This window comes from Symsagittifera roscoffensis, chromosome 1 (genome assembly GCF_963678635.1).
Source record: "Symsagittifera roscoffensis chromosome 1, txSymRosc1.1, whole genome shotgun sequence".
NCBI lineage: Eukaryota > Metazoa > Xenacoelomorpha > Acoela > Convolutidae > Symsagittifera > Symsagittifera roscoffensis.
Window position 1 is genome coordinate 10,109,983 of NC_087062.1, and position 18,132 is coordinate 10,128,114.

Consider the following 18,132-nt stretch of genomic DNA (forward strand, 5'->3'; position numbering starts at 1 on the left):
GCCAACAGCTAGATATTCTGGTAAACGGCTTCAATTCGACGGTATCCGTTCCCACGCAACAAGTCGAAGTGAATGTTTTGCCAAATTCGACCACCATGAATACTCGTTTAGGGTTACGCCGTTTGTGAAAGACAGTTTGAGCGTTGGTTCCGAAACCATTGACGTTACCATTCTCCAAGACAGGTTTCCACATCTACAGCCAATTAAACCTATTGTCTACAACTTTTCCGACGTTGAGATGATATTAGGGCAGGATGTCTTTCATGCAATCAAGCCTCTCGAATACTTCCAAGGACGAAATCAAAACACTCCTGTCGCTGTCCGTATGCCCATTGGCTGGGTTCTCAGTGGCCCACTTCCATCACCAATTGGTGTTCGAGCCACCACTTTCAAGTGCAATGTTGAAGACGTAGCACTTGCTGACCAAGTGAAGAAATGGTACGAGCCAGAGTCGTATGGCACGTTTAAACAAGCTGATCCCCGTTCCTCAGCTGATAAACGTGCACAAAAAATTCTTGACTCTACCACGATTCATGATGGCAGTCGTTATATTGCCGGAATGCTCTGGGCTGCTGACAATATTTATCTTCCCGATAACTTTTACGCTTCGTTAGTCCAGCTTAAGTCTCTTGAAAAGAGTCTAGAGAAAGATTTAAACCTGAAAACTCAATACGCATCAGATATCCGAAGTGATGTCGAGAAGGGTTACGTGGTCCCGGTTAGCCCTCACGACTCAAAAAACCATTCAGACCGAGAATGGTACGTACCGCACCACCCAGTTTTAAATCCGAACAAACCCGGCAAAGTTCGGCGCGTTTTAAACGGTGCTTCTAGGTTTCACGGCAATTCACTGAATAACTCCCTTCTAGTCGGCCCTGATCTGCTTCAGAACCTTTTATTCGTTTTAATGCGCTTCCGAGAGCACAAATACGCAATTTCCGCAGATATCGAAGGCATGTTTATGCAGGTCGGCTTACTAGAAAACGATCAACGTTCCTTGCGTTTTTTGTGGCGGGAGGACCTCACATCAAATGTGAGTGTATTTCAAAATACAAGGCATATATTTGGAGCGAAAGATTCTCCGACATGTGCTAACTATGCTCTTCGCCGAACAGCCGTCGATAACCAAGATCGTTAACCCGATGCAGTTGCGCCGTGCTTAACAACTTTTACATGGATGACTACCTTGGGTCTGTGAAAAACCCAGAAACTGCTTTAAGGTTAAGTCGCAGTTTAGTTGAACTGCTTAAGTTGGGTGGGTTTAATCTTACAAAATTTATTAGCAGCAACGTTCCCAATTTGTCTTCGAAACTAAATCCCCCTAAGACCAGCGCTAACAACAGTAAGGAAATTATTACCGCTGCGATTAATCCGGAAACCGCATTGCATGTTCTCGGTCTCAAATGGGACCACGTCACCGATACGTTGGTTGTGAGCAGAGGAGTCAACCGCGAACTCAAAGACTCCGTGTTCGACCCCATAGGTCTTGTTGCCCCGTATACCGTACGCGCACGTTTGTTACTGAAAGATATCTGGAGATTGAGTGGCCAACAGTGGGACGACCTACTGCCAATTGAGTTGTGCCGCAGTTTCACTGAATGGCACTCTGGCTTGCCAGTTTTAGGGCAGCTCAAAATACCTCGTTGCTATTTTGAGTTCTCAGTAGATGAGGTTGAGCTGCACATGTTCGGTGATAGCTCATTGGACGTTTTCTGTTCTGTAGCATTCCTTCGAGTTCAAAAAAACGCCTGTTCCAAATGTCAACTAGCGTTTGTTTTCGGTAAAGCAAGGGTAGCCCCGATGAAGATGCTTTCAATTCCGAAGTTGGAACTTCAGGCTGCGCTTCTTGCCAGTCGGCTGAAGGATGATATCGAGAAAGCTCTGACACTGAGTATTTCCAAAGTGTTCATGTGGACTGACAGCACAACAGTCCTTCAGTGGTTGAACTCGACAAGCAAACAGCCCGTGTTTTTAGCCAATCGAGTAGCCGAGATTCTGGAGTCAACATCAATTGACCAATGGTTTCATGTTTTGAGTGGAGACAACCCCGCTGACACCGGAACTAGAGGTATTACTGCTGACTCCCTCAAGCAAAGCAGTTGGGTAAACGGCCCTTCCTTTTTGAAAACTTCTGATTGGCCTTTCAATCCAAATAGGGAAGTTACTGACAAAATTCGCCTGGATGGTCCGGTCTACGATCTAAACGAGGGTTTAGAGGTCTCTTCCAATTTTCCGTGCACTGCAGTTTCGACTGACTTTGCCTTCCCTTGGGAAGAGTATAGCTCGTTCTCCAAGATAAAGCGATTGGTCGCATATATGTTGAGACTCTCACCTAAACATAGACATTTCAGTTCACCAGATAAGGCCATAATTGATCCAGCAGAACTTGTTATTTCAGAGGAAAAACTTTTGCAACTTTCGCAGTTAGAGTCATTCCCAGCTGAAAGTAAACAATTAGCAGCTGGAAAATATGTGAAAACGTCGAGCCGTATATCATCGTATTCGCCTTTTATCGGGCCGAACGGTTTAATTAGATCTACCGGCCGTATCCAACGTCTCTCTGCAACCGCATTCGAAACTCGCCATCCAATAATTTTGGATAGCCGCCATCGCCTAATCCGATTGTTTCTCCGCTTTTATCACATTAAGCACGAACATCAGTCAGTCGACTACCTTCGTTCCGTCATTCATCAGCAATTTGTTGTACTACGCTTAAGATCTGCACTAAGAGCTATTGAAACACATTGCGTGTTCTGTAGAAGCGAAAAGCGAAAACCGTTACTCCAATGATGTCTGACCTTCCCGCGGAGCGTCTAGATTACCGCCAGCCACCGTTCTCGAACTGCGGCGTCGATTATTTTGTACCATTTCATGTAACCATTCGTCGATCTTCCGAGAAACGCTGGGGTTTTCTATTTACTTGCTTAACGACTCGCGCAATTCACATTGAGTTGGTTCCATCCATGGACACAAGTTCATGTGTGATGGCTATCGAGCGCATTATTTCTAGGCGAGGAACACCCTCAATAATTTGGTCGGACAACGGAACAAACTTTGTAGGAGCCGAAAAAGAGCTTCTTCTGTGCATCAAAAATTGGAACGCAGAAGCTCCACTGTCGCTCGTACACAAAGGCATTAAGTGGAAGTATACTCCGCCAAGTGCACCACATCAAGGTGGAGCATGGGAGCGAATGGTGCGCAGTTGTAAGCGTGTGTTTTATGCAATCTTAGGGTCAAGAAAGTTGACTGACGAGATTTTGAACAAAACCATGTGCCTAGTTGAAGGTTCACTAAACGCCCGTCCACTCACTCCCGTTTCTGACGACCCCGATAGTCTTGAGGCTTTGACGCCGAATCATTTCCTCTTAGGTCAGCACAGTCTAACGTTTCCGTCTCTAAGGTCGAATGAAAACTATTCTCACTCTAAGCGCTATGCCCGTGCGCAGTCGTACGCAAACGCAATTTGGAAGCGATGGTTAAGTGAGTACGTCCCTACACTCAATAAAAGAGTTAAGTGGCATGCTCCTCCCGAATACTCTTTGAAAACGGGAGATATGGTGTGGTTAGTTGAATCCACTAGCCCTAGGGGCCACTACCCACTAGCACGCATAACGTCGCTAAACTACGGCAAAGACAACACCGCCCGCTCCGCAAACCTAAGGACCGTTTCCGGAAACTACACTCGGCCGCTCGTTAAGCTCGTTCCGGTTCTCGCTCCTTCGGGGGTGGAGGATGTTAATGCTACATAGCATTAAAGTATGAAAGTATAGTATAAAGCCAGTATAGTTGCTTAGCAATATCAGCTATATAGCTCAGCGTATACATAGTGCGTTCCGGGGAGTTCGGCGTGGGTTCGATTCTCACCTAAGTCGTTTCATTTGAGAATCCTATTTGAGCCGAACCTGACAGAACATAAAATGCTAATATTTTAATCGGTTCAAAATTGGTTTGCAATTGAGTTTCTGTTAATTAAACTGCGTGAACTAAGTATAAACTCATTGTGAAAAAACACATAAATCACACAAATCAGGGCATGAACAAGCCCACTTTTTAACTTGATACGTGTAATGTTGTTGCTAATTCCGTGCAATAAAAATTACTAAAATTTGCCGTTTATTGATTCTCTTGAATTAAACCGATTCTGTTTACTGTTTTTATAAGTTATAAAAAAAGTTATAAAAAAGGCCAGAATAACAGGTAAAATATCTTTTCAAATTTAGGCTCAGGACAACAATAGTTTTCGAATGATATAAAAATATTCCGTCAAAAATGGCTAGTTAAAAGTAGAAAACTGTCTGAAGAAAAAAAAACCCACCACGAGCACAAATATTCCGTTACTTTCGTATCGAAAGTCGGAACAAAAAGTGCCTCCGATTATTACAAAAATTGGCATGCAGACTAATTTTGGCCAAGACAAACATATTTTGTTGCAATATTTTACCTTGTACAACTTCTCGTTATACCATAAATACAGTGCTTATGTGATTCGGGGGAAAAGGAAAAGGAGCTCATATTTGGACTTCAAACTTTACATTTTAAAACCACCTTTATACCAAAAGATTGGTGCTTAAACAACAAAAAAGGCAAAGAGGTAAAATGCTGCATTAAAATGGATTTCACTTCCTGCAGAAACTTCGCAAAAAAAACATACCTTCTACAGAAACACGCATCTGTACAAATCAAAAAATAATTAAATAATTGGTGCCAAGTGCAGTTTAATTTATATAATTGATTGGGCTCTTTTTCCTTTCCCCCACCAGCGAAATTTTGCTAGTAAAATTTTGTTCACATTATCGGGTTGTTACAAAAACTGGCATGCGGACTGACTAGGCTATGACAAACATATTTGGTGTTCATACTTAACCTTGTAAAACCCCTCGTTACAACATAAAATTGATGCATGTGTGGGGGAAAGGAAAAAGAGCCATTGATTGTTTGTAATCAATCCTAGACACGATTTATTATAACAAGGGTTAGTAAAACGGTACTTTCGTTAAGAGTAAATTCAATTTGTTTCTTCAACGTATGATTCAGACACTGAATTAGACGTAGAGGTCAACATCTAGACAGACCTAGATTGATTGACAGGCAGGTACCTGCTCACCTTTAGTAGTGATAAAAGAAACTCTCTCAAGAATCTAAATAATTATTGGTATCAACAGAAATGATTGATATCCAAATTTGTAGCTCCTCACAATTAACCAAGAGGTCACATGAAATTTACATGTTCTGCTGAAAAGAAAAGAAGAGCCCTCTTTTCCAGTTTCTTCCCACCTTTCATTTTCAGAATTTTAAAAACTACTATATTGTCGTAACGCGAAGAAAACTGGCACGGTGAACAAACCAACATTCATACGTAATATCGTAACACACGCGTGGCTTTACCCCCTTATTGTTCCGACTTTCGATACGAAAGTAACGGAATATTTGTGCTCGGTGTTTTTTTTTCTTCAGACAAATTTCGACTTTTTAACTAGCCATTTTTGACGGAATTTTTTTATATCATTCGAAAGGTATTGTTGTTCTGAGCTTAAATTTGAAAGATATTTTACCTGTGATTTTTTTTGCTAAAGTTATGGGGGTTTAAAGATTGCCATTTTGGCCAATTTGGGACAATTAACGTGCGATATTTTTCGCGCTATTAACGCGTAAGCGGAGAGTTAATCCGTCTTAAAATTGTTCCAAATTGGTTGAAAGAAGCTTATTTGCCATGATTGATTTGTTACAAGGAGCTAAATCTATCTTTTTGTACTTTAAATGGCGTGTGGGGGGATGATTTTCATAAAAATTTCAAATTTTAGAAAAAAAATTTTTTATTTTATTTAGTTACATTTAATTTTTTAATGTTATTACTGCTCCATAAAACCTTAAAAGGCGGTCGGAACATTCAGGGCTTCGCCCTGATACGAGCAGTCTTGTTTCACTTAAGCATCAATTGTTTGGTATAACGAGTGGTTTTACAAGGTTAAAGGGCTGGAAAAGGGCACAAAAGCATAGTATGGCGTTACTTACCAAGTTCGCTTGTTTGGGGATCCTGATCTCTTTAGAAGAAGAAGAATGGTAAATTGAACGTCTTATAAAGACAAATGATTAAATTGAGTTTTCAGTTTTAAAAGGAATGTTTTAAAAGGAGTGTGTTGGAGCAGAGTAAACCTGATCTCTTTGACTAATGTGTTGAACAGCTGTTTGTTATGTTTTTATTTTACTCACAAATACATCGCATTGTCAAAGGGCAACTAGGTTTTCTGTTGGTTTAACAGAAATAGAAGACGTACGTGAAAGGTAACCGGTTTCAAAATCCTCAGATGATTGTAAAGAGTGCGATTGTAAAGAGAGATCTGGTTATATCATCATTTTCGATCCCACTAGTTAGGACTAATCACGTGTTTTCTTTCATAATTGTTGCAATTTACTTAACTAGAAAAACCGGGAAACCATTTTTAGCAAATTCTTGAGCTGTGGCGTTGTCATCAGAGCTCATCATTTGTAGGATTGGCTCTTTTTCCTTCCCCCACCTTCAAAATTTTACGAGTGAAATTTTGTTCACGTTATCCGAATGATACAAAAATTGGCATGCGAACTAATATGGCCATGACTAAAGTTTGGTCTTCATATTTAACCTTGTAAAACCCCTCGTTATACCATAAAATTGATGCTTATGTGAGGTGGGGGAAAAATGAAATAAAGCCGCAGGATTTTTGATGCTGCTCCTCCAATTTGCTCCGCTCCCGGGTTGACGTCCGTAGAAGAAAAATGCTTGTCATACAGTTTCATATATGAAATGTATGAAAAAAATGCTTATCATACAATTTTCATGCAAAATTTAAAAAGCGTTTTTGAAAATTTTTAATGAACATTTTTGTCAATTTGCCTTCTTTTCTCCTTGATTCAATTTTTCTCTCAACCAGTAGCGGTTGAAGTTTTCAATTTTCAAGTTTTCCATTTTCTCAGCTTACTTGCATGTTATAATTGCCCCGCTCAAGGTCCCGGAATAATTTTTTGACTTTGTTGGTCGCGGAAATGTTGAATCTGATACCAAAAATCCATAGCCTTGACAGGGTTTTAATTCGCGGACAAACAGGTAGTGTTTTAAGTCGCGGCTGTCAAAAAATTATAAGCGGAATGGTCGAAAAATTAGTCTCGGCTTCTTCAAAAAATTAGTCGCGATGTGGTCAAAAAATTAGTCGCGGCAAGGTCGAAAAACTTGTCGCAAAAAACAAAAAACATTCATCAAATATACAGAAACATTAAATGACAAATAGCACGGGTTTACTTTTTAGCCAAAGCAATTTTGATTTTCATTTAAGTTTATTGGGTTTCAGTTGTAAAACAGTTGCAAATAGCAAAAATTCGAGTATATATGTACTTTTAAATTGCAGTTAGCTTGACCAGCGTATTTGCTGATCATAAAGAGGACCGCTAGAGTAATCCTACACATGGTCCCAAGATCAACTGCAAACAATTTTTGGAGCCACAATATTTAAAACTGAATGCTTGAATTTACGAGGTAAGGTATGAAGAGCAAATATGTTTACAAAATTACCCTTTTTACCATATAAAATTTCGAACGTTATGACTACGTAAATTCAGTTTTCCAAAACTAACTTCAATTGTGAGGAGGAAAGTGGAAACGAGCCCAGTAGCCGATTTGAGGGGCGGAGGGCTGCGAACGCCTTCCCTCTCAGGGGTCCGACTGACCCTGAAACTTTCTAAAAAAAGCCTAATAATGGCTTTTTTGGCCTATTTTTTCAAAAACTTGCTTGCGGCGCAGAAAATTTGTCAAAATAAGGTCTTCATAGTGATTCAGGAGAGCTCAGAAAAATAATTTCTACAAAGTTTTCGATTTTTTTTTTTGAATTCCTAGATCCGCCCCTGCTCTCAACAATGCAATTTCTTCATTTACAAAAGAGAGATTCTGCTGATCAGACTTTAATCAATCGCAGTTTTTTTGTCTAAACTAAGCCGTTGTTTGAGCTTCTGGAGCTTAACAACGAAGAAAGATTGAGCGTCTTAGTGCTCGTGTCAACAACGGGTTAGATTGTCATTTGGTTTGATTTTCAATTACAATTTTTTTTGTATTGATCAATCCGCTTCTGCTTATTCTAATTTTAGGTCTGCTCTGCTCTTGGACCATTCTTCTTATAGACGGCAACTCCTGATATCACCAAAATCAAATATTTACAATACCTCGTCTTGACAATTTTAATCGAAATATCGCCCTAATTGAAGATTTGAGAAGAATTTTCAAAATGAGTTTTGAGATTTTGCTATAAATTTAAAATTAAAGTTATACAAAGTTTTAAAATTTAAAATGAAGATGTCTAATTTAATCAATATTATTCAGAAGTAAACATTCCGAAGAAAATTATTCAGAAAAAAGTATTCAGAAGTTGATCCATGACAAGACTTTCCAGACTCAAACTCCTCGACTGGACTATTCAATTTAAGTCTGAATCTGGATTTGGCGTTTTAAAATAAGTCTGTGATTGTCCTAGGGTATGCAGCTTTTAAAAGGAACTGGGCGCCATAAAAAATCAGTTTTTAAGCAAATTGGTCAGAATTTTTTTTGAACAATCTTTTGTGATAAGCTAGTAAATTGAGTTAGGACCTTTGTGTAACTCATAGAGTAATTTCGGATAGGGTACACCGTCTGCTCGTCACGCTATCTTATTTTCGGCCGGATAGATTCGTGCAACTTCTTAGTCTAATACCGATCCTAATCTTACTCTTATATCTACTAGTCTCAGGGTGTTTAACTAGTCTCTGCTAGGCTCAATAGATCTAGGGTATACTGGTTTATTGCGGCTGCTGAAGTACTCGGGAGAGTCCAACTATTTTCTAAGTTAAATTCAAATCTCTCTGGTGCTGAAATTACAAGTAATTTCAGCACTTACAAATAAGTGGATTGTTAGTTAGATGGATCATGATTGGTTAATATTAAATACTTTACATTGGTAAAATATCTAATTTATCCAATCATAAAATGTAGTTTAGATCAGGTTCCACCCATCCGGGTTTTATAGAGTTTTTTAGAATAGTTTTTCTGCAATTCGAAGGATGGATGATGGACGTTGGTATCTGGCGAACATCATATTTCTTGTCCGTTTTCTCTTGTTAGAGAAGTTCCAGGATGCTGGAATTAGGGACATCAAACGTTGTGTCTTCTTGCGACAACGACTGTGTTTCCGCAACAAACTCAAATCTGATTTCAGAATGGTTGGCTATGTCAGGTTTTTCTGATTCTCGTGGAGAACTTCTTTTGTGTCTGATCTTGTCTGGGAATGGCGTGGAGATTGTGCGTGGAGGGGATGCCTGGTTACTCGGATCTGTACGTATACTTGAACATCGAGGTGGTCATTGGTCTAGTTCAATGAAGTCCTTTTCTGCGAAGTCTAGTCGTACTCTAAATCCTTTGAGTTGTGATTGTGAGCGGCATATCGATTGTAGTTGGCCATTCTTTCTCGAGTGTAGTGGGGTCGTTTTGTCTTTGGATGTTCGTCCTTGGTGTTGTATTCTGATCTATGTATTGCATAATGTAATTTACATTTTATAAAGCTTTTATTAGTTTAATATTTTTTAATTATGATTTTAGTTAGTTGTTTTCACAAAAGCTTTTTGTTTTAGTTCAGTTATTTTGAAGAGTAACTCACCCTTGAGTAGCTCTTATTAAAAATAGGAGTGTGGTCACAAAGCGTGGATGTAGCGCGATGGGTTAGGCCGGCTATAGCATGCTCAGGACGTCCTCTTCTGGTGGGTTAGGCCAGGAGTGGGAGTATGATTGCATGCGGTTTTTGTGAGAGGTCCTGTTATGTGACAACGTTTTATGTTAGGTTTGTTGTGGTTTTTCTTATGTTTTGTTGGTTGTGTCCTTTTTCCAAAAATCAAATTGTTTGTGGTATGGGTTTGTCTTTCGACTTTTTTGTGTTTTATTATTTCTTTCTTAGACTTTATAATAGTCTTCAAAAGAATAAATTATCCAGTTTTAAACTGGGTTAATCCGGTTTGGGTACCGTTGGTTTCCTTTTCTTAATCATGCTGTTATTCTATGATTTGTGGTGTTTAGTAAGCTGCGTTGGTTAGTGTTGTTTAGTGTATAATTCCTTTCCAACCGGGTTAAAGAAAAGTTTGAAACGTGTTATCTTGTGTTAGAGTTGTTGAGTGTGAAAGCTTGAAACTGAAATTCATTATTTTAAACAATTCTTCGTGGGCGAGCTGTGCGAGTTTGGATAGAATTGTTGTGCGAGTGAATGAAAATATCAAAAGGTTAGTACTGCATTTGCTTCTTATTAATTTACTACATAGAAATTCAAATTTTACTGCTATTTGTTGGGAAAAATTAAGTTACAAATTTTCATGATTATTAGATTTACTGCTTGTGGGGGAAAAATTTATAAATTAAATTACTGCTTTGGTATTATATTTATTTAATTGTTGGTGCAAAAATTTAATAGAGTTTTAAACAGTTGTTGAAGAAGTTTGCTATTTTTTATTTTTCTTTTGTGAATTTTTCAGATGATCGTTGGATGAAGGCTAAAATGCTAAATAAGACGTGGATAAAGAATGGTGAGTTTCTAATATTTTAACTAGTTAGTAATATGTATAATTCATACTTACCTGTTAGTCGTCGGGGAAGAAACCGTGGGGGAAAATGTCGTGGATGAGATCTGAAATTGTTAGTAATTTAGCTAAAATGCGGATGATATTTTTAGTTTGAAGCAGTGTCCAAAGCAATTGAAGTGCTTTAATGGTGGTTAGTTCTTCAGTGCCAACTGCAAATTCATGAGGTGTGTTTTGTATTAGATTATATAATTTGTGATTAAATTTAGTGTTATGGATGAATTCTAAAATGGGGATTTCTATAGGTTGTACAAACTCGTGTGGGATAAGGAAGGGTCGGGATTCTTCGGCGTTGAAGGTCTTGGTGATGGGGCAGAAGATATACGTTTGGGTTATGGGATCGTAATTTCGAAGAATACCATGAAGGTTAGTATCTTTAATGCAATATGTGAAGTTAAGAAAGAATGGTGAGGTGTATTTTGAATTGATGAATTGAAAACGATGGTGTGGTTGTCTGGAGGGAGTGTGTAGATCAAAGTGATTTTGGATGAAACGATAATATGTATATGTGTGAGTTTGTTTAGTGCGCAACATAATATCGTGTGAGCAGTGCAAATCTCTTTCATGTGGTGCAAGGAAATGAAAGGTTAGTGAAAATATTTGGAAGCGTTCTTTAAAACTTTCGTAGGCTTGCGTGTCTGTTAGTGCTTCTGAAATAATGTGATCAAACTTGCGATCGAAGATATTTAGTGTAAATACATATGGTGTTTTAATGAAAAATTTCTCGGTGATTTGTGGGTTAGCGAAGCGATCGTCGTCTAAGAATTGATCTTGGTTAGTTCTGATGATGTTATGATCGTAATATTCTAGTGTATATTCATTAGCTCGGGGTGCAGTGTGTGTTTTTAGTGATTTTTTATATCCAATGTAGGTAAATTGTCTAGGTGTTAGTGGTGTAGTGAGTCGATATAGCATGTCTTTATTTCGTTCTATATCGATGTGAGTGTTAGATAAAGGTAGGCAAAGGGGATTAGTAAAATGATAATATGATGTCCAATGGAGTGTAGGCATTAAAACGTGTTCGTCTACAAAGCTACGTGTTTCGTTAGTGTCGTGAGGGGTATTTAAGGTGTATTGTGGAAATGAGGGTAAGGTGATAGCTAAAAATTCTTTTGTGTTAGTGTGATTTGGATGATTTATATATTCACGGGCTGTTCCTGGTTTTGCTGGGAAGGGATGGTTGGGGAACTTTCTTTTAAAAGTGCGGTAAGCTCTATTAGTGCTGAGTGAAGATTCAGTAGATGTGGATGATGGTGCTAATGATTCAGTATAAATTGAAGAGGGTGTAGGGGTAGGGGGGTTGGATGAATCTATTGTGGATGAAATTTGGTTTATGGTTGGGGTGTCAAGGTGGTAGGGTTGTTGTTGTAGGGTAATAAAATTATCTAGTTCTGGGGAGATTCGGGGGGTGTCTGGAGAATGAGATGATTGGTCTGAATGAAGTGAGGAGTAGGTTGGAGTGACTTGGGAAGCATAAGAGGGTGTAGAATTGATTGGGTCAGGGTTATTTGGTAGTATGGGTTGAAAAGGGGGTTGGGAAAAATTTGAAGAATTGGTGTGGAAATTATTGGATGGAGATGGTTCAGAGTCGGCAAATTCATCGGGGGTTTCAATATTCGGGTTATTGAGTTGTGAAGTGGAGTATAAAACTGAGATGTGTGAATTAGTATCGGAATTCATGCCTGATGTTACATTACTGGATGGGAAATCGGGTGGCGGAAAAGCAAAAAGTGGTATTATTGTAATTGGAGTGGTGAGGTTGGTTTGGTGGGAATTTGATCGGTGTAGGGATCCGAGTTGTCGGCTCATCGTGGGCTAAAAAAATTATTATTTTGAGACTGAAAAGCGGTGGTATGGGGTTGTTCAATAATTTGTTCATAAGTATTATCATCTTGTGATTGGTGTGTCATTATATGTTGGATGGGGCTTTGTGATATGGTTGGTCTAAAATTTTGATTATGTGTTATGGCTAGATGTCGAAAATTACGTGGGACTAGGGATAATGGATGGTTATGTGGTAGGGGTGGTAACTGTGGTGCTGTTGGCGTTGTGTCTACATTGTGATGTTCTTCGTCGTATGTGTTCTGTCTGGTTGCTATTTTTGTGTTATATTCTTTTATTTGTGCATCTAAAAGAATTTTGTTTATAGATGTAGAAAAAATTCCAAAAAATCCTGCAAAGAGTATGCGTGCTACGCTTGCTTGTCTGTTTACTTGTGTGTGTATAGCACATGTGTTGTAGATTCCTTTTAAAAGTGAGAAAAGAAATCCAATAAAGTTAAACATTGCGTATAAAATAGTCAATTTTTCTAAGATGTAGTAGGGCCATCCTAGAAAATCAAGAATTTCATTTTTGAGTGTTACAAAGCTAAAAATATTGATGGGTGATATATCTTGGGGACGGTATTTTTCACCGTTTAGATATATATAATCTTTAATGTCTTTAAAATATCCGCTATAGTCTTGCGTATAGATGTCTGCAAATCCTGCGGTTTCGGCAAGTTTGCGTAAGTTTTGGTCAATTGATTGTCTTTGTATTGTGTCCATTCGTGTTAATAATTCTTGGAATTGTTGTGTTCTAATGTGATGTTGAATATCTGATTTTGAATATATTCCTATTGATTGTAAGTCTATATTTGGGTTTCGAGCGATAGCGCGAATGCTTTCTGGTGAAAACTTTTTGAGTGATTGCATTAATGTGGGATATGGGGTGAGAAGATAATATTTATCTTCATCAGGGTTTAGTTGTACTACATTGTGGCTATTTTCTGATCCACATGGGACTGCGGTATCCCAAAAATAGGTTCTTCGTGAAAGTGTGTCAACGAAATGTACTTTATTCTTATAAAAGATAGGGATTCTTTTATAGCATCGTTTATCTTCAAAAACGTATAGTGGTGATACTTTTTTAGTACAAGTATAAAACCATAAGATGTTTCCTTCATAGTCTAAAAAATTTGATCTATTTCCTGATAGTAAATATCCTGAGTAGGGTATTTTTAATACTGCAAGTGCAAGTGATTGTAATATTTGTGTTCTTTCTAATTCGCATAGTTGGTGTAGTGTTTCTAATTCTGAGAGTGACATTTCTTGAAAAATTCGGCTAATCGTATAGTCTAATTTCATGTCTAAGTGAATATCATAGTGGATATTACCGAAATATGTACTATTCATTAGTGATAGTTCTTGTAAACGTGTGCTTTGATCGTCTTGGGGCTTTAAATGTCCACCAGGTTGACCTGTATTTTTTTGAAAATGAACTGGTATATATGATGTTCCTTCATTTGGAGGATGACTTGTGGCGTATGGGTCGACTTTTATTTTTCGCGTGGTCATGTCGAGTCCATTTTCGTATTCAACTAATATTTCAGAGTATTGTGTTTTGTGAAGTGGGTTTTTATATTTACATGCGAGTTCTGTTTCTTGGTATACTTGAAAACGTGTTAATTTATTTTCTATATTTTGAATGTTTCGAAAATCAGAACTTATTTTTCGTAATGGATTTACTTGTTCATATGGTATTGATTGTATAAAATATTTTTCGTGAAATTTTATCATACGAGCGTGTATTTTTGCTACTTGAAATGTTGTACATGTGTCTTCAGGGAACCAAACAATTGTTGCTTGTGTTCGTGTTGTAGGGTCGCAATAACCTTGATCATTTTTACAAGGTAATCTGATTCCTTGATAGATCATTGTGTTGTCTGATAAATCTCGTGTGAGTTGTAATTTTTCGAGTTGTATTTTCCAATCGAAAAACATTATCTCTTGGTATCCTTTATTTTTTGTGTCTGCTTTGCAGTTTGATGGGTTATTTATACCAATGTGTGGTATCCAATGTTTGTCGTGTATGTCATAGGTTAATCTTCCGTGTGCGCCGTTATATGGGTATTTGTCATCTAGTTTTATATGTCCTTGGTATCTTTCAAGTTGTGATTGATGTACTGAGTCTGAAAAAACTTGAAAGTATACTAACTATCTATCTGAGTTTTTATTTTGTGTGATATTTAGTCTAAGTAACTCGTTTTTACAATCTTTGGGATTTAAGTGTAAAAGTCGTTCTATATTACTCTGGTAGAATGATTCATGGTCAAGTCGGTTTTTATTTCCGTTCGAGACTTGTGAACAATGTACTTTCTTTTCGGAAAATGTTGCTGTGAATTTATATCCTGTAACTGTTGTTGCTCGGGCTTTTGAATAAAGTGTTGCTATTACATTTGTAGTTTCTATTGCTTGGGGTTCTGTTTCGCATTGTGATACTTGATTTATTGCATACTTGTGTAGTGTTTTTTGTTCGTTTTCTTCACAATCGTAATGTGTTACTAATAAATCTTGGGGTCCTGTGCGGGGAGAAGGGTTTATGTTTTGATTTGAGATTACTAGAAAAAGGAGTTGGAGAAAAATTAATAATTTTAGAATATACATGTGTATGATAATCCTGAGTATGGGTTATAAAATGTGATGTAACCAAGTGTCTTTTTGGTATATCTGTCGTATTTATATATTACTTCAGTGGTTATAAATGGTGGTGGTAGTGATTGAGCTGTTATGTTTGGTGGGTTTAATGGGTATGGATGTTGAGCAATGTTGTTTAATTTAACTGTGACTTCAAACTTTAATTGTAAACTGTTTTGTTGGAGTATTTGGATATTGTGATCACGGATATCGTCGTGAATGTCTTGTCGATATTGTAATCTATTAAGTGCCCAGTTGTGAAGGCGATTACTTTCTAGATGTTGTCCAAACAATGGTGGAGGTGCTGTAAATGTATTCCAATCTAGTCTTAAAGCGATATTTGTTGATAATTGTTCTTGATATCTTGCGTCGAGATTATTTGGAAAATTTAAGTTAAAAGGTGTCGGTGAAATTTGGCTAATTGATGGTGTTGATGGTAGTGATAATGTTTCCGGTAGTGATGAGGATGTTGTATCTGAAGAAATATCTATTGGGTCATTGATTAAATTTGGTTCACCTTGTGTGAATGAATGTGTTGTCCAATATGGTAGTCGTGATGTTTGGTTTGGGGGATTAAAGGGGTTTTCACGTATTTGTTCAGATGTTGGTGTTGAGCCTAAGTAATCTGAGGGTAAGCTTGAGGTGCTACGTTGTGAAAGAAGTGTAGGGGTTTCTGGTAAGATACCAGTGGGGTTTTCTGGAGTGTTTTGTGATGGGGATTGAGGTATTTCAAAATGAACTCGGGGAGTTTGAAAATTTCTATTTCTTCGAGGATGTATAATTTGTCTATTTATTTCTGTTGTGTTTTGGTTTTGACTAGGATTTCGTATTCTACTTAGTTCTGGTGGTAGTGTTGGGTATAGATTATATGTTGGTTCACTTAAAGGTGCTTGCCGTTGAACGGGTTCTGGTGGTTCGGATAAACGAGCGTGTCGTTCTTCAAAAGTGTATGGGTTATCTTGAAAGGAAATTCGTGTAGATGTTTGAGGATTTTGAGTAGTTGAAGGTGTTGTTGGGTTATCTTGGGGTGATGTCGGTGAAGACTGACTTTGTGACTGTTGAGTAGCAATTTTTGATAGCTTTTTGGTCTATTCTTTTAGTGAAAAAGTTTATGTTTATTATAATATTCTTCTAAAAAAAGAATTAGGAGGATTGTTGCTAGAGCGAATGTGATGATTGCTTTCTTTATACATTTGCATATTGTCAAGATGAGGGATGATAGAAATGTTATGAAAATTACAAATAGTAAAAAAATATCAGTTCTACTGAAAATAGTTCGTATCATTTAGACAAGTTGTATGAATCGTACCTGTGGATATAATCAAGGATTTTTGAAAGTTGGAGAAATATTTCGAATATAGTGTAGAAAATTTAAAAAATATTACAAAAAATGATTAAGATTATTAGAAAAGATTCAAGGATATCAAAAAGAAATATTATGAAAGTTTCAAGTATCGTAAAAAATTGTTTGAGGTTTGTGATAATTTTAGTGACTGTTTGATAGAAGAGCATTTAAGAAATGACTTCTTGATCGAATATTTTTTGTTGTTTGGGGCAATTTTCAAGTGTGGTCGGATTATTTATTAGTTTTTTGACAAGTGGGTTGAGTTTGGTAAAAAATTGTTGGGGGCAGTTTTTATGGTGATCGGGAGGTCGTCTTTTTCTTTATTTTTGTTTGTCAAATGATCCGGGGTGTGGTGAGATTTTTGTACTTTAGGCTAATTAAAATGTTCGTTTTGTTACTTTAGGCTAATTTAACAGATTTGTTTTGGGGGTATTTGAGGTCTGAGTTGGGGAAATATTGTTGATCTTTGAGTTATTAGATAAGGGAGGGTTATGATATTTTGGTGATATTTATTTTAGTTGTCAAGTTGGAGTGGTTTGCTTATTTTTGACCTGGAGGTCGTAAAGTTATAGTTATAGATATGCCTGGAGTTTTATATGATTCGTCTAATTGATCTGAGTTTAAGTTAGAGAAGGTGACGGATTGGATGAATCCTATTGGTTTAAATTTGAACTACAATCATTGCGTGTTTATCAACATGTTATTTTGAAAAATGAAAATTGAAAATGTTTCAAAGTTTCCAAGACTGAAGTATTGAGCTAAAATTGCTTTTGAAATTCTACTTTCTTTAATATTTTAGATTGTGGGATGAATATTTTATAATTTTTACGTGGTTGATTTCTAAGTCGTGTTGATTTTCTATGTTCTGTTTTGTCGATTTGCTCTTGGGGTATTATTTGTTCGGTCATTTTTCTATTTTTTCTTTCTTTTTGAGATGTTTTTTGGTCTAGGTTTTCTGTATTGTTTTTGGTGGTGGTTGATTTTGTATTTTTATTTCCGAGGTGAATATCATTTTGTTCCTTTGTTGTGTTTTCTGGATGTGGGTCATTTTGAATAACTTTTAAACCTGTAAAAGAATATAATTGAGTTAGTTCGCGGAGTGCGTATTCTTTTGGATAATAAGGTAATAAGTTATTTCGGTGCTGAACGATTTCTTTTTTGTCTAAGTCGATGATTTTATATGTGACATCAGTGGGTTTTGTAATTATTTGGTATGGTCCTTTACGAAGGGGTTGTAATTTTTTAGAAATTCCTTTTTGAGTATTAAAATTGGGTATTAAAACAAATGTTCCAAATTTTAAATCGGAGGCTGGTGTAAAGCGTGAATTTATTTGTTCATTAATGTTTTGCCTTTGTAACAATTTTTTTGTTATTTTTTGATAAATTTCATTGTGTTTTTTATCTCTATTTAAAATCCATTCAGTATGTGTACCGGAGGCTAATTTAAGAATTTGTGGGTGATGAAAATGATCTTCATCGTGCGTATGTAAAGGTAGGTTATAACAAAATGAGTCTTTATTTGGTTGACAATAACCTTGTGCGTTTTTGTGAGAGTTTGCTGTAAACATTATTGGTTTGCGTGGCTTTTGGTTAAAAACCATTTCATATGGTGACATTCCTAAAGTTGTTGTGATTTGTGAATTATATGCTAAGGGAAATAGTTTTACATCTGCTGACCATTCGGTATATCTTGTATCATTTCCATTGATGATACAT

General features: G+C 37.0%; 1 protein-coding gene across 1 annotated transcript; it reads left to right on the top strand.

The window, feature by feature from the left end:
• The first annotated feature begins 1,800 nt into the window (after window positions 1-1,800).
• LOC134844936 (uncharacterized) lies at window positions 1,801-8,037 on the top strand. The gene is made up of 2 exons (XM_063861793.1): window positions 1,801-2,103; window positions 7,975-8,037. The coding sequence occupies exons 1-2, from the start codon at window positions 1,801-1,803 to the stop codon at window positions 8,035-8,037; spliced, it is 366 nt and encodes a 121-aa protein (XP_063717863.1).
• The last annotated feature ends 10,095 nt before the right edge of the window (window positions 8,038-18,132 follow it).